General features: G+C 38.5%; 1 protein-coding gene across 1 annotated transcript in view; it reads left to right on the top strand.

Annotated features, from left to right (window-relative positions):
• The window catches only part of PCSK2 (proprotein convertase subtilisin/kexin type 2), a 114,912-nt gene that overhangs the window by 10,097 nt on the left and 86,958 nt on the right, over nt 1–17,857 (top strand). The window contains exon 2 of the mRNA XM_007428284.4: nt 9,673–9,777. Within this exon, the coding sequence (XP_007428346.1) occupies nt 9,673–9,777 (105 nt within the window). The remainder of the gene's footprint in view (nt 1–9,672; nt 9,778–17,857) is intronic.

Below are 17,857 nucleotides of genomic sequence, written 5' to 3'. Positions count from 1 at the left end.
AATTGAAACATATCCAATTATTGCATCACTGACAAAGGGCTTGGCAGCATCTTAGACACTAATGGGTTGATAATGGCACAAGTGATTGTAGACCAACCTAACTTCTTCTTCAGAAGAGGACTGATCCACCACAGCTTCTATCATAACTATTTTTAGTTGTCTGAAGTGCAAGAAGACTTGTGGTTATTTTCACTGAGATTTATCAAACTGAAACAAAGGGGAAGGGAAACTGGTTGTGTATTATTCAATAAGCTTTGAATTATTTACTGGATGCTTACTGGCAGGAAGGCTGCCTGAGTGATATTGTAAAGACCCTGTACCAATGATTAGTGATTTGTGCTAAGCACTTTTCTCTAATTTCAGGATGTATGTTTTTAGTGAAGAATATATAGTAGTGGCTTAGTGCACATATGTCAGTAGGAAATAGGGATATTTATTGCACTTTCTCCATTCAAATTCCTCGCTTAGATTTGAAAGCTCCGATTCATCTACCTTTATGGTTTAGTTTAATGCTATCCTGAAGCTTTTGGTTTTTTCGTGCTCAGTGTCTGAGAATTTGTTTCGATTTTTTTCTTGGTGGTGTTTAACAATGCATTGCATTGTTAAAGGTGCTGGAAGATGTGGGTGCCGGAGGTTTATTTTATTTTATTCCACATCTTTCCATTGCTCTGCAGCATCCCTGGCTGCCCACATTTATCAATCTGAAAGAGGTCCATGGGAAAAGGTTCCTCTTGACATCTCTTCCGTGATTTATGTAATGTGACCAGTAGGAAATGGCATGCCTCAATTTTGCTTGTTCTCCTTTCAGATAGATTTTGATCCCTAGAAAGAAAATCCAGATAGAGATCGGATCCTTTTTCCTGCCCTGTTGAAGGGCCTGAAGATTAACAATCCGAAAGAGAAATAAATCAAATAAAACTGTCAGTGTTCCCCTAGAACGTGAGTTTATTTTTCTGGTCCTGAATGGTTAGGAGGCCACCAGAATAGCAGTCTGATCATGAAGGACTCATCCCTTGAACAGGCATCTAGTCCTTGTCACATTCTAAGTATGACAAAACTTTGGTTCTTTTCAGATCACCAAGGCCGTATTTTTCCATGAACGTATGAAAGCCAGCAGTTTGTAACTGAGTGATAAATATCTCAGATGAACCCATCCAAAGACATCCTGTCTCAATGCTGGGTGTCTTTGAAGCTTACTGGAAAAATGCATCGAGCAAAAACAAACAAACAAACAAACAAACAAACAAAAACCCACTATCCATTTTTGTGAAAAGGGTGAGCACAACACCTATTTCTGGAATTATATTTACTTTAGTTAGCTAAATAATTAACCATGTTCTGTGTACAGCACAGCTGCTGTTGAGCCATGTGGTGGGAGAATATCATGGGTGGTGTTTTTTTTTGTTCTCGGGAACCATATGCTGCTCTCGCTAAAAATGCCTTCTTCGTTAGAATCCTTTTTTGTACCAGTATGAGTGTGTTTGTGGTTTTCTTCTCTCTCTCAGGCAGAGTTTGCTCATTCTCCTAGAATGGAGTAAATAACTTTTCATCCATGTGCCCCCCCCCCATTATTTTTGGCTTTCAAGCAGAATTAAAATCTTTGGCTCTTCAAAATAGGTTTAGGGGTCAGAGGGCATGGAAATTGCAAATTGTAGCCCTCTCAGAAAGTTAATTCATCTATTTTACACCTCAGAAATAGGGGAAGAAAGAGAAAAAAGTGTGGAAAACTACGATTGGTAATCAATGTTTGCTGCTGAATTCTGGTGTTATGATTCAGCTGGGTTCTGGAGAGCAGGCAAAAACATTGCTGGAGAGCCGTGTATGCCTCATGGGCCACAGATTATCCTCTTCTGCTGTGGAAGTAGGAAGTAGGATGTCGGTGACCCTAAGAAGAGGGAACATGGATTGGTTCATGTACTGTAGCTTCCCATTTTCAATGGTAGTGCTACGGAATGTAAGATGTCCTATTTTACAGAGGATGATCCTATGCTTGAAGATGTTCTCTGTTTGAAGGGCAGTCTACCCAGTCTTAGATTAAAGACAAAGCCATTTGAGCAGGATCAGGGACCTGCAAGTTGCCCATCAACACTTAGTATCTGACAACAGCCTGAGCAAGGACACAAGTCGTAGTATTCCTTATCCTGGCAAAATGTCTTGCATTGAAATGCAGAATACGCTCATCATTTCTAAATAAGCAGCTGTACATACAAGTGAATATGCAGATCTGATGTGTGTCTATGTCCCCTTTTGTCCTGCTCTGGGGAATAGATTTCCTCTGGTTTTGGTATTGTGTAGGTGGCCCTTTGACCATTCCAAAATGATAACCACAGAGGTACATGCAGAGATGGTGTTAATCTCATCTTATGTTGCTCCCTCTCTTGAATGTTACTTGTAGCATCGAATGAAAAGCAATAATTGGCACTAGCTAGTAGTTTAATCAACACTTTGGACTCCCTTTCAATTAGATTGCATTCTGGTTTGGGACTATACCAGCAACACTACTGTCGTTTTCTTTCTCACTGTGAGAAGGAGAAAGAGGAAGGAAGAGGAGGAGGAGGAGAATTGCCCACTTTGATTAGTTATTTATGTACTTCATTCTAAATATTTCATATTAGTCTTCAATAGATTTCATATCAATCTGGCTGTCACACTTCTCTTTTGCCTTCTCCCTTTTCTATACTTCTTCAAAAGCTATGGATGAAATTCCCTTTCTTCTCAATTATCATGGGATAGCTGCTGCTAGTTTATCCAATAATACATCAGTTGGTGGTTGTTATGCCCTTATTTGTTGGTTTATTACATGTTCATCAACATTTTTATCCAAAGATCACAGGATGATATACAAGGTTCCACTCTCCTTTTCCTTTACCTTATAACAACCTTGTGAGGTGGATTAGGCCAAAAGATATGATTAATCTAAGTTCATCCTATGAGCTTCATGGCCAAGAAGGATTTAAAAAAAACCTGGGGTTTACAGTACTTGTTGAACAATCTCCTAAAGAACAATTGGCCTTAATAATATTGCAAAATGCGACATACCTAAATGCTTCTAAATAAATTATTATTGATCCACCATTTCTGATTTTTTTCTGGCTGGTTAGTAAGGTATGATGGTGAAAATACTGTAATACATGATGTTTGCCAGGCCCCAAAACAAGGAGTTTGCTTCTACTGTCACAGATGTCTCATCTTTCAGAAGTGCCAAAGCTTTTACTACTGCTCAGCAACTTGCTTATGAAAACCATCAGTGATATAAAAAAGATGGTGATATAGATAAAGTCTAAGTGTCTTCACTTCTAAATAAACCTCCATGTGTTTTGGATCCCAGTGGTTTTTTTATGGGTAATTAAAATGTATCATAAAGCTTCATTCACTTCAAGTTGTCTTTCAGTATTTTGGTGTAAATCATAGGGCTATCAGCCCTGAAAATCTAAAACTTGAAATAAACAGTTCCTATTTGATTGACATAACTAATTGAGCCATTAACCACCAATTTCTAAAGTGCACATTTTAATTAGATTTTAATGGCTGCTTTCCTTAAGAAAGAGTAATCAATGCCACTGAAACTGGAACAATTTAGGCTTTCAGATCATTCTTCATGAATCTTTAGGTTGATGTTCAAGAACATTTCTCAAGCGGTAAACAGGATTAGACAATTCAATAATTTGCTTGCCAAGAAGGACGCTGCTAGATCATTCACAGACCCAGTGGGAGGAAGGTTGGTCAGATAGCTAAACCTGGGCCCTCCCTTTGCCTGTGAAAAATCTGCAGACAAAGAGTAAACCTGTTTTGAAAGAATGGCAAAGCCTATGCTTCCTAGCTTTCTTTGCCCATACCACTGATCCTGACTTTGGTCCTGGTTTAACTGCTTGAAAATATGATCAGCTTAGCTATTTTGGAATGGAGGAAGGATATTGGATTCAGGAGTGTCCACCTGCAATGAGGGGTCAAAAAATCAAGATAGTGGCTGCAACTGTGTGATTGAAGCCCTGCTCATTTTTATGTGTGGCACACGCTTGACTTGTGTAAAAAAGGGGTGGGGGCTTCAATTGCACTTTTCTGACCAGCACTTTGAATTTTTTGATCCTCCCTCATGAATGCTTCTGATTGGATTTCATTCTATTTTTCTTTCCTCTTTATTAGTTGATTGGTGTGATCATCACTGATCATCTAACATGGACTATTTCCTAGCAGCTACACTCTAACTGGGTGGAGGTTTCAGTTTATATAATTAAAAAGTTGGGATGTTATGCTATTGCCAGGGATAGATAGATAGATAGATAGATAGATAGATAGATAGATAGATAGATAGATAGATAGATTTAAATATGACTCTGTGATATTTATCCATGTATTCATTTGTCCTATATATTTGTGAACTATTTATTTATTTATTTTTAAATTTGTACACTGCCCAACTACCAGAGACTCTGGACAACTCACAACATTGTTGTTGTTGTTCAGTCGTTAAGTCGTGTCCGACTCTTCGTGACCCCATGAACCATATTGCGCCAGGCCTTCCTGTCCTTCACTGCCTCCCTGAGTTTGCTCAGTTTCATGCTCATTGCTTCAGTGATGCTATCTAACCATCTCATCCTCTGCCGTCCCCTTTTCCTTTTGCCTTCAATCTTTCCCAGCATCAGGGTCTTTTCCAAATAGTCCTCTCTTCGCATTAGGTGGTCAAAGTATCTGAGCTTGAGCTTCATTATCAGTCCTTCCAATGAGCAATCAGGGTGGATTTCACAACATACAAACACAGAAAAAATAACAATGAAACAATTACAATAAAGACATTAAGCTATACATTAAGTGCCCCCCTTTTTTTATTCCCTAGGCTTTGTATTCATAACGGTAGAATGTTGCAATGTAATAACACTTACAAGACAATAAAACTGAATTAAAATAAAATACCAAACACACATGCACACACACACCAGATTTTAACCAGCTAGACAGAAATCAGTATTAAGAGTTAACTGGCTGATAAGCAGTGCAGCATGTTGACTGGCCCTAGTTCTGTTTGGGTTTTTTTTAAATGTGCCTATTCAAATTATTAAATTAAGCCTGATGTCTGGATTTAATACATGTTGCTAAAGACAATTACAAACATCTACTTTTTTTTGAAGTACTTTTAATTTAAATCACAAGATATTTAACAGTTTTCAGAGGGGTAGCATCCTATTAGTTTGTGGAAGGAAATAACAGAGTCTTCTGGCATCTTAAAGGGCACCAGTTGCATTGCAGGTGCTGCAAAAGCTTTCCTGGATCAGAGTCACTACAACCGAGGCATGAAGTATTATCCTGTCCAAGGCATATAGATACACTCCTGATGTATGGTATAGAAGCACGCATCACATGAAATAAGGTATAGACAGCGATAATTATATAAAGAAAGCAACCACTTACAAAACAGTGTCTGAGGATGTCAAAGGCAGTCTTGCATTAGTGATGTGATAACTGGAGGGTCTCGTTCAAAGACTAGGGAATGGAAAAATTAGAAAGACTGCTGTGGCTTTTCAGAGGTACCAAAAAAGATATGCCGATGCATTTTTTCAAGGTAATCATTTCGTACAATACTGTACAACCACATTAATCCCTGCCTCCCACATTTCTCATTGTGCAAAATAGATCAGGAGTGTTTCATTAGGAGATAGTCAGGTAGGTCACTCTCCTTTTTATTGTCATAATTTGAAAGAAGATTGCAGAATAACACTGATAAAAATGGAGAGGAGCAGCTAAGCAGGCAGATGTGAATTATACCGAGTAAGAAAGTGCATAGAGATGTTCAGCACAGATGAAACTGTTCTGTCAGAGCAGCCTGATGGAAGAATGCACATGCTTTCTACCTCAATCTTAGCAGCCTGTCTAAAAGACGTGTGTCAGCAGTGAGGTTCCAGCAACCCAACTTTTCACTCTTTCAAGCTTGAAGAGAGACTAGCCTTAGAAAAGATTTCTGTACCCACCCATTTTTTCCTAGCACAAGAAAGGCAACGCCTGACATAATTAAGTTTTATTCTGTTTTTAATTGTTAGCTGCCCAGAGTCATGACACTGAGAAGAGCATCCATAAAATTTAATAAATAAATATATAATAAATATAGGGTGGATCCAGGGTAACCTCTCTGCCTGTAGACAGTTTTTCAAGGGGAAAATCTTCTAGGACCACAGTTCCTTGACTTTGATCTGAACAAGAGCCAAGTAAAAAAATCTGATCAGATCCAAAAGCAATACAAATTTCCAGTTAGCATACACAGAATAAATGATGAATACTCTCATGGTTACGAGAAGTATCAAGAAGAACACTTTACTTCCCCCCAAAGTGTAGAAATTCCAGGGATGCACTACCTGGGTTTGGTGCTTTTAGAAGGAGATAATTTGGGGCTTGTGATGCTACTATTATATATATATTTACACCCAAATACGGGTGTCTGAATAGAAGCAATTCTACGGAGAGAGTCCGTTATTCCCAGATGTTTCTGGAAAACAGAAATAAAAAAACTCCAACCTCACCCTCTTTCCTTTTGACCCTTCTCATCTCAAAGTGCTTCCCTCCCCTACTTTCTAAAAACATGACTTAGATTACATCATCTCTAGTTTGGTGGGGAAAGAAAAGTATACCAGCTACTTACCTGAGCATTTCCTCAACATTTATTTGTAAGTTCTCAATCAATGTAGTTGCCATGAGGTAATTTTTGACTATTAAGGAGTTTAAAGCTTTCTTTCTTGATCCAGTACTTACCCCTATCAAGTCAGGAAGCAAAGAATCTCAGAAATCTAGCTTGAAGCAGAATTGTCTCACTGGCAATTGATCTCATAATTTCTGACGTGAGGCATGTCTGTAAACACTCAATGTCATCTTTTTGAGAAGCAAGGATAGCTACCGTTCATGCTGGGTTGTGCTCCACAAACATGAATGTTACAGTATGCAGACCTGCCCAGCAATTCTGTAAATATTTGAGTGATATGGGCCATTTCATTACTGAAGGTTGCATCCCAATCTCTGGAGAGATAGCTCTGTAAGCAAAACTGAGGAACAAAAAACACTAAAAGTAGAACCAAACAAAAACATGTGAGAGCTTTCTGCAGCCTAAAAACTGCTCCCCCCCCATTTTTTTTTTCCTTTGAGGCATTAATCTGCTTTCTCTAACTTGTGGCCAACCCACTATGATGAAGTTAGTCCATAAAGTCTTACTTGCTTGTTCAAAAGTCAAGCTTGGCATTCTGGGAGTCAGAGTTTGGAGAGGGCGGGGGGGGGGGGGCGGTGGCAAGAGGAGGTAGCTGGTAGAAAATGGTATGGACTAAAACCCCCTAGATTAGATGCATGGAATCCATCCTGAGAGAGAATATACGTATCTTATGCCTCCCAGTTAGATATCAGGAGGTTTCTTCAGGGTACCAGCAATGCAGAGAATGTGATGGGTTATTCTTCTAGCCTCTTATTATGTAATGTCCCTGCTTATGCTTATCAGCCAGGAAGGAACTGTAAGGAATAATTTGAGGGTCCAGTTTTCAAAGGCATCTTGCTGGGTGTGATAAGTAGAATGAAAAAACAAAATTTCAGATGCATGCCAAGCAGACCTTGCTCTACTGGAGCTGTAAAACATGAGATACCTCCCAGGACCCGCATATTAATCCTATCTAACAAATACTACGGAGGAATATATAAACCACCAATAGCATAGGAAGATTTATATGCAACACATTTATAGCCTATATAGGGACTGTGGGATTGATAAAATGGGGTTCATTCAAACCTGGCCTTCAGAATGATTTAGATCTTTAAGAGAGGAAACCTAAACTGGTTGTTGAAATAAAAGTGGGAACATGGATACCCTTCAGTGGGACTGAGTCTCGCTGAGCTAGGAAACTTGGAGCAGCTTAGACTGAGGGCTGCTCCCTGCCCCATGGATTTCTCCTTTTTGTTCAGTTTCTCATGCCTCATGTCATCCCCTTCCATTTAAACCATGGGTGCCTGTTGCAGTTGTCTTAAGTGTTCTTTTCTTTTAAGAAGCCAGTACTTTTTAATACAGGTATTCTATTGTTTAGCAATAAAAATATATAATCTATCTATTCTCTATTCCCACATCCTTATGCAATCTACCCTCCCCCATTCTTATTCCATTAATTTGTGCTGATTTTCTCTGCTGCAGTTTCTCAAGGCAAATTCACAGATTTATTTTTCTAACGTAGTGACTTCCCAAGTTTGGCAGCCTAGGACTTCTCTCCTCTCTGCCTCCCTGTACACAATTACTTTTTAAGAAGTCACCGGGTGGGAGAAATAGAAGTGATACAGATTTACTTCATCCCTCCCTGATGGCCTCTTCCAGGGCAACCAGTAAGGAACCATCCATCTACATTGGCAGCTGATTGCTGAAATGATAGTCTAAGGATTCCACTTAGTAGCAGCAGTTTCAAGTTCAATTATAGAAAGAAGCAGCAGTTGCTAACTAATGGGCTGATCTTACAAGCATCAGTAATACAATAAGGAGAAGCCTTGCTATCCATGGATAATGACTTAACATGTGGCATTCCTGAATCAGCCCAGATGTTCAACTGGTAAAGTGGTTCTTGGTAATGTTTGCATGGCAGGAATGCACACCAGCCCTCCAATGTGACATTCTGGAAGCAGAGCTACTAGGTGCACAGAGATGGATAGAAAAGGGCAGGGCTAGAAAAGAGTCACCTGTCTATCATGGGTATCCTCACAGTGGATGAAGGAAGCCAAGTGGCACCACATGCATCATGGCATGGAGAAGATACAAATGATGCCATCTGGGGGATAATTAATGATGGCATGATGACATGGTAGATGGGACCTCATTGTGGCTTGCACAGACACCTAAGCTGTTGACTGAGGTTTTTTTGGTCACCAGAGTGTCACTTATACCAGCATAACTGTATAGAAGCTTTCCCCAAACTAGTGCCCTCTAGATTTGCTGAAGAGTGTTGCCATATAAAGCCCTCCTATAGCTTTGTAATTACAATTGTTATCTGACTAGCCTTTACTATGACTCTGAAGTATGCGCAATTTTATTGATCGTGTATTGTCCCTTGCTTACTCTTATTTTCCCCTTCAACTTTTAGATCATAAGCAAATATACACAATTATGAAAGCAAAAATGATTTATTATGGAGATGGAGATGACAATACCAAGCCAACCTTAGGTGGTCCCTGAAAGAACTAAATAGGATTGGACCTGGTTAGGAATTGGATAGAAAAATGCCAGAAATTCCAAGGCTATAAGATAACCTGGAACAAAGGCAATGACAAACTAGTTCTCTATCATTGCTGAGAAATTATATGGACGTCTCCATGAAGTTACCAGGAAATTAGCTCAGCTTGAGCAAGTGATTATCTCTTTTATGTAGGTGCAAACTACTTTGTTGCCCTAGCTATGTATATCTATAGAGGTATAGATGTTTTGTTGTAAACTGTACATTTTTGTAAATGTACAAAATTCACTTTTTCCCATAAATTTTCATTTTTTGTAAGTGTAAGCTTACCAACATTTGTTTTCTTTCTTCTGTCCTTATATATTAGGTAATTTGAGATACTTCTAACAACTGCAAGTTTAACTACCATGAACAGAAAATATAATGTAATTTATGCCAATGTGGCTAGCCCAAACAGTAAGTCTAAAGATTCCAATGTCATTTTTTTTTTTTTATTCAGCTTCCCTTTATAGAGGATGGGTACCACTTTTTCCATAATGGTTTGGCCAAAAGTCGAAGGCGGAGAAGTCTTCTGCACCAACTTCACTTACAGAAAGATCCCAGGGTAAGTGACCCTTCAATGTAATCCATTCTTACTATCATCTTGTAAAAGTTATGCTACTAACCTGAATAACTTTAAAAGGAGAAAAGTAAGTGATGACTAATCATGATGTCTACATATTGCCTCCAAGATTGGAGTAGGAAACCATTCAATTTTAATTGCTGGGAGACAAAACTGAAAAGCGTGTTGCCCTCGTGGCCTACTTTGAGGTTCAAAAAGAGCATTTGATTGAATGCTGTGGAAATAGGATGCTGGACTAAAGAGGTCTTTGATCAAATCCAGAGCTTATGTTGTCCTCCACCGTGATGGTTCCTCCCACTTGGTTTCCAAATGGTGAGTGCAACTGAGCAATCAAAGCCCTGGCCCTTTTTAATGCCAATTGCACACATTGCATGCACATAAAAGGGGCAGGGCATTTTGAACCCAGTAAACATTGCTGAGGATGCCCCTGTGTTCTTACATGTTACATACAACATCAGAAGTAGGAAACATCCCTTTATGCCTGCAATTTCTTATTCCTTTCTGTTTTTTTCTTTTGATTTCCCCATAATACAGCTATGCAAAGGTTCAAACTCAGTTCCAAAAAGTTGTTTCAGTGACTACAAGCATAGCACTTGTCTGCAATTCTTTAAAGCAGCCTCTTCTTTCATCAGGATTGCAAGAAGGCATGGCTGCTTTAAGGGGTTGCGGACAGGTGCTGCCATTGTGTCCCTGTGTGCTCTAAAGTGACTTTTGGGAACTGAATCCAAAACACTGCACAGCCTTAAAAACGAATCTTTCATTGTGATTTGACCTGAAGACTTGATTGAGGCATTCTATTATATTAAGCAAGCAATAGTAGAAGATGCTGGATATTATTAAATTATGGTAGCCAGAAAGTGCATCTCTAACATTGCAGTTCCATTCTCCCTCTGGGTTATGGTTTTGCCTGTTTATAGTGGGTTGCAGACATTCAGATGTTCTCCTTTTGAAGGGGAGGGGAGTTGCACTTCCAGACAGGAACAGAAAGTTTTTCTTCTTTTAACACCCTCCCTCCCTGGTCATCTTTGCTGAAATAGCTTTGGTGCCATTTTCCTCTAATGGTAGTAATCCATCTCCATTTTGTACAACTCATGATCAAGGGACATACTTTTTTAGCTATAAGAGATGATTTCACACAGAGAAAATATGGTTTGTTTTCACTTCTCCCTGAACTGTTTTGGTTACTGAACTCCCGTAGTGAAACCTATCTTCCTCTATCCTGAAATATCACATCCATGTTTGTCTAAAAAAAGTTTGCTGCATAAGACAGAACAGTGAATGGCACTACTATCTCCTCTTCCAATTACACAATAACCAACGATGATAACATGTTTACACTTGAGATAGAAAATCCCATGAGGACCTTCCATCAGAGTAAAAATGCAACAGTGATAGTGATTATTAATCATTCCCTGTCTTGTGACATCCCCCCACCCCAGCTACAATCATCTGTCCAAAGCAGTTTCTAATAGTCAACTAGACTTGCAAGATTTATGTCAGCCCTATAAGGTCAACCACACTAAGAAACCGACACTGTGTAGACCTAAAGCTACTTTTATTAGAACAGCTAGAATAATAGAATCTTGCAAGTCTGAATGTGCTTCACTTCCTCCTTTTTTTATCTTCATGTGAATTGGGGGGGGGGGGCTGCTGTTTTCATAAGCCACTTTCTTAGTCTGTGCTCAAGCCTCGTTTATTTGATTGTTGCCTTGGCAGTGGATCTTCCCCCTGTCCTTCAAAGCTTTTCACTGTACTTCCTACAGTGCCCTCTCAATCTTAGCTTGTTATTTCCCTGTTGATATCAGCTAAGCATTTCATCTCTCTTTATTCCTTATTTCTTAAATAAAACGTTACAAATATTTTATGATACTGACAGCATAAAAAAGTTGTAGGAACACAGAATAACATCAACAATTTCTAACAATGCATTGACTTGTTTGATTAGGAAAGGAACTCCAACTACTTTTATAAAAGACTGGAAACCCTTTATGGACTTTTTGCTGAAAATGGATAAAAATGAACTGGTGATTTCTGGATTTATCAATTAATAAGGGTTGAATATGGGGAAAAGAGAATCATGTTTTGTAATTTAGAAGGTGGGAAACAGTTTCAAGTAAGTCTATAACTGCTATAAAGAAGATCAGAAATTGCTTCTTTAAGAATTTTTTTGTTTTCTTTTTCTTTCTCTTCACTTTCCATTGTTTTTACTTTTTTCTTTAACTTTCTTACTTACTTTTTTCTATTTTGTTCATGTTTACCTTTTAACTTTGTAAAAAACCTCTTTAATAAAAATTATATTTAAAAAATCTAACAATGCATGCTTCTTTTTCACTAAACAGCCATATAATAAGGAGTCAGTCCTAAGCACAACAAAGCCCTATATCTTGCTTCTATCTGCCATGTAGAGTTATGTTCCTGTATTCAGTAGAAACAAGACCATCTTAATCAGTCAATGTCACACTCCAGGACCAGGCAAGGACTAGACAAAGATGTGAAATATACCCCAGCCATAAGCAGTGTTGTAGGCCCAATGCAGAACTCACTGGAAAAAAAAAAAAATCAGAAATACAACCTGGCCTTACAAAATCCAGGATGGGGGTTATAATCTCACTGTGTATGACTGATTAAAAGATGAGAGAGAGAGAGAGAGAGAGAGATGACAGACAGACAGACAGATAGATAGATGATAGATGATAGATAGATCTCCCTGCGACTGGAAACACTGAAAAATCATCTAAAATTCAGTGTACTGAAAATGTTAAGCTGACTTTTAGCACAGCTCTAGTTTGAATTCACTTTTTTTTGTCTTCATCCCTAATGAGAATGTAGAGTTTCAACCCAGATGGAGATGCTTTAGTGACCTTTAAAATCAACTTCAGATGATTCCACTTTACTTTTTGTAATGGATTTTCAAAGGCAGACTGAAATCAGACTGAGGCTGAGAAAATGTGGCCATATCTATACTGGATCAACGGGCACTGAGAGGTGGACTTTTTTGTCTTTTTGTTTCTATTACATATAGTTGAGGAATACAAAAGCATAAAATAAATAATAAGTAGCTGCCTAGAGTCCATTTAAATTGAGGGGTGGATAAATCTCATAAATATATACATGCATACAAAAGGGTCATAGGACTATTCTATTCCTAACCTGCATACAATATGTTCTTAAAGGAAAACAAAAAGCAGAAAACAAAGCTGAAGCTGAGATGGAAAATCAATGAGAGTGGAAAATGCATACTTTCACACTTTTGTAGTGAGTGAGACACAATGGGACTACAGCCTGTGTAATATTGAGCAATACAACTTTTATATTGGAAGAGACAGGAGGAGATTATTCTAACCCTTTTATTGTAAATGAAAACCATTATTGAAAGTAAAGAGCTAAATATCAGCTTGTGTTTCTGTCCCACAAGAAATCAAAACAAAATACCCTGAGGATCACAGGTGGCCAAAGAGGTTTCTTAACAAGAATGCAGTTTTATGTTCCTCCAAGCCATGTGCTGCCATGCCCTTCCAGAACAATTGTGTTTTGTGATGCCTTGGTTTTCCATATTCATCTCTTCCTCTTCTTTTCCAGGAAAGCCACAGAATCAGATTAGAACATTTCTAAACACTGAAATATAACATTGAAGGGCCATGAGGAACCGATATCAGGGGCCATAGGATCTTGGAGTTCCCTCTCACCATGAATGGAGTGGGAGTTCTGTTCCTGAAAGTCTCTTCACAATGATAGCGGAAAGGCCTGCCAGTGTCAGAGAAAGCAAAACAAGAGCATCTGAAGGATGTATCAGGCATGAGCATCTGCAGGGGACAAGGGGGGCAAGTGACCTTGCTAGCATCATGAGACTGTTGTACAAATCATCAAACATTGTAATCTGCATCAGTTGTAACTGAGATAAATGACATAATTTGTGTCATTTACAGAATGAACTCATGAAACATGGAACATCATCGTAACTTCTACTGTATGCCTATGGCATACATAGCTGCTGTAAGTTCTCTAGACCTAAAGCCCAACAATTTCCCTAAAATACCCCTGAAATGAAGGAAAGGGATATATCAGCCTTAGAGCTTGTGCATTAATTTCCCTGCCACAATTTAATTTTTTTAAAAACACAAACAAAAACCAAACATCAAAAAGAGAAAAGAGAAGGGGAGAGGAATGGGAATGCCACATCTCTTTTGCCTTGCAATAGTGCAATGAAAGTTTTAATGATCATTTGTCTGATGTAGTTTCTTCTCTCGATCTCTTGTTGACCAGAGATCCCCTGTGGCCACACATTTCCTCTGATTTTTCATTAGCTTCTCTCACAAAGCTCTAAATCTGCCTTTTAAGCAGCATTTCAGAGCAGGCTGGGTCTTTAAATCTCTCTGTGTTCCAAAATTAGTCACAGCTAGAAGCCAGCAGATTATAATATACTGAATTATAGGTTAAGTGCTAACTACACAGTACATTTCATTGGATTCTACCTATTTGGGCCAGAAATGTTCTGTAAGTCAGCCACCTTGAAATGCGTGCCTTCCAGTTGTGTTAGGCTGAAACCCCCCACATTCCCTGCCAGTGTGGTTGCTGGAATGGCTGACTGAGAATTCTGAGTATTAATTGTAATCCTAACATCTTTTTAGAAGGGACCAGGTTGGAGAAAGGTTTGTAAAGCACTTCTGTTGAGGCAGATGCTTGAATGAAATGAAATGAAATGAATGAAATTATGACTGAAATGAAATTATGTTTAGATAAATATTGTTCTCATGCAAAACTTTCCAAGAATGACGTCATGTTATGAAGGCACTCATTTTGCACCATTCCAGATTTTGACCAAATATAAATATTCATTGCCCAAATGCAGTTGTTTATGGCATCACTTACATATGGTTTCACAGTTTGGTCCTCTCCTTCAAACAACCGCTAGGGAGCTCATTATGTTAGTAACAATGAGCTCCCCAGAGGTTGTTTGAAGAAGAAGATCTATAGTAAAGAAGTAAAGGATTTTTCCTCCGGGTAGTTTAGTAAAATCAAATTGAAGTCTTGATTTCCCACAAATTACCATCCCTCTCCTCCTGAAAGAACTGGAAGTTCATATAATAGTAAAAATGATAACATAACAGGTAGGTGCTCTGAATCTATATGCATGGATTGAATGAGACTAAAATAAGATGGAGAGATGGAACTATCCATAAGAGAATAATTAGAATAAACAAAATGCTAAGCAATCTATGAATATTAAGGTATTGTGTAAATAACTCCCATAACCCAGTTCTTCTTGCCTTTCTTTTCATTTTGTCAGTGTTCTGAAATATTGAAGTTCGGGGCTATCAGATCTGGGTTGCAAAACTGCAGGTGATCCACTAGATAAGTGTATAGAGCAACTTCTCTGCATCCTGTTTCTGCCATCGGATGGCCATCTGGATTTCTACAGCCTGGATTGGTGGTTCTAATTTAAGTGATAGCATGTACATTTCGTCAATCAACACCAACGTTGGAAACTGATTTCAGGAAAGAAAGGCAATATTTTTCCTCAAAACAGCCCTCACCTTCTTAGCAAATAGAAAACACATAGAGGCATGGTTTCATCACACACTTTTCAAGTTAAGATGGCTCCAATATAGAGTCCCATGGAGAAGTCTTCTGTTCTGCATTGTTAAATAACTGCAAGCCCACAGGTGTTAACTATAGTAAATACGTTTAAAGGATATTTATGATGTTGTCATGGAAAACAAAATCTGTCAGGCAATCACCAAGGAATAAGACACAATAAGAAATATTTTTGAAAGTCAAAGATTATTCATGATCCAGATTATCTGGAAGAAACCCATGTACTAAAAAAAAAAAAAAATCCCACAGGCAGAGGTATGCGTCTTATGCAGATGGGCAAAGCAAGTACAGATAAATGTGTTGGGACTGTGCCTGTTATTCCTGCTCAATCTTTACATATTAAGGCTCAGGGGCTCAACGTATTCATGACAGACTAAATATTTTATGTGATCTGTATCATTTGCCTTTTCAGGCATACTTGACGTGATCACCCTCCATGTACATCCAGGCACCTGCACAGGCAGGATCTCAAGTAGATACAAATCTGATGGGACTGTGAGGTGCAATTCCAGTTCAGATTTCCTCTTCCATGTATTGATCTATGAGCATAATTGTGCCTGAAAATCATAAGTTAGATTCAGCCAAGAACGGAATTGTATTTCAAATAAGAAAATATGCCCCCCCCCAACCCCGCTTCAATACAATATACCTTCCTTGCCATTAAATGATTGGCTGGCATACTTGCCATTAAACAGAAAAGACTTCTAATTCAGAAATTTAACTTGACAAAGGCCATCATTCAGCTGGAAGAACCAGGCCAAGAAGTACACTAAGCAAACATATGACACTGATCTGGGGCCCTGTTGAGCTAAGGGCAGCCTATTTTATTTCCATGTAGAGATAGATCTGTCTCTATCTATTAAAATAAAATGAAATGTGAATTGAAATTAAAACTTCTAAATGAACCAATCCTGAATTTGGTTCAGTTAATATAACAAGGTCAAATGTAGAGAAGCCAGATAGTAGTAATTATGCAGTCTAGTGCTATCCTGTAAATTGACTATGATTAATCTTAGCTGTAAATAATGGAAACAACCCACCTTCAAACCACAATTTATGAGCAAGACTAGTTTTCATTAGCCATATATGATAGATCATAGTTTTGGCTTCAGCTGACTCTCTAAACTGCAATTAATTTAAACAGCAGTGAAAGCCTCCAGCCTGTGGGCAGTCTCAAAAAGGAACTGTGAGTGAACAATTGTCAATGAGGAAACTGAACTCAGTCTCAGAATGCTGAACAATGATTTAGTTTAGTTCCTAATGCGTTCAGTGCTGCTACCAGAGTTGGAACATTGGGCAGACACCCAGGACCCTCTAGACCAGCGGGCTTGCAATTTTAGTTTTAAATGCTAGTAAAGTGACAGATCCAACAAGGGTAGCCAATTCACACTGATGAGTTGGAAATCTTATACTTACCCAGCACTGCATAGTATTCAAATTGTGCACTGGGGCAGTCACATAAAAAGAGAATTAAACAGCAAAGTAATTGAAATGAATAATAAATAAGAAAGAGGGAAGCAAATTTAGAAGCAGAACAGCCTAATTGGCCTGTATAGCAAAAACTCTTGCTTAACACCATGGAATAACGTTTACAGTTAGCATTCTTATCAAATTAAAATGTGTTACATTGTCTCATTAATTATGTTGAGATAGCACAATGCTTTCATAAGGAAATTAAGAGAATTTTGTTACTCGTAGAGTGCTGCTGATTCAGTGTCACTCTTCCCCCATCCATCCCCAACACTCACATGGTAGATTCTCTTAAGTTAATTCTAATGGCTCTTAGTGACATATTCTATCTGTAGTCTTTAAAATGGATTCAAGCTTTGTGGGGCAAATTTCTTCCTAAAATGCCATTTATTGTTCCACAGATCCTGATAGGAGGTTCAGGGATGCTCAGAAAATTCATCAGCTGAAGGAATTATGCTAGATCCTCCATCCTTGCAATGCAGCAACTGGATTCATAAATCCTGTTGAAGCCTAGTCCTCTTGCTTTAGTTTTTGCCTTTGAGCACTGTGTGAACCCAGACATTGTGTTTTGGAAATCATGGTTTATGACATATTTATAGGTTAAGCTTGGTGAGGTTCAGAGGAGTTTCTTCCAGAAAGTTGAAGGAAATCTTTGTTGTTTTCTAGAAAAATATTCAAAACTTGGGATTCTAATTCTCCAAATTCCCAGTCTATCGTCATGCTAGGCAGGAATTCTGAAAATTGTGGGCTACCACATCTAAAATATCCCTTCGGAAAGGCTGGTCTAATTTTTCTGATAATGCATTGGGAGAGATTGGGGAAAGTAGACTTGGAAGGTGTCATAAAACCACAGAGTTCAATCTCCAGTTTAGTGAAGGTTCCAGATTAAAGCATCCCTGATAGAAGGTTGTCTAGCCTTCTCTTGAACATATCCAGTGAAGTGGAGCCCATCACATCCCTGGGTAATTAATTCCACTGTCAAACTGCTCTCATTCTA

The sequence above is a fragment of the Python bivittatus genome, unplaced genomic scaffold (assembly GCF_059951505.1).
Source record: "Python bivittatus isolate LINGU-HERP-01145 unplaced genomic scaffold, Pbiv_v1 ctg000020_np1212, whole genome shotgun sequence".
Lineage (NCBI taxonomy): Eukaryota > Metazoa > Chordata > Lepidosauria > Squamata > Pythonidae > Python > Python bivittatus.
The sequence above is the reverse complement of the archived record's forward strand: the minus strand, read 5'-3'. Positions and strand labels throughout refer to the sequence as shown.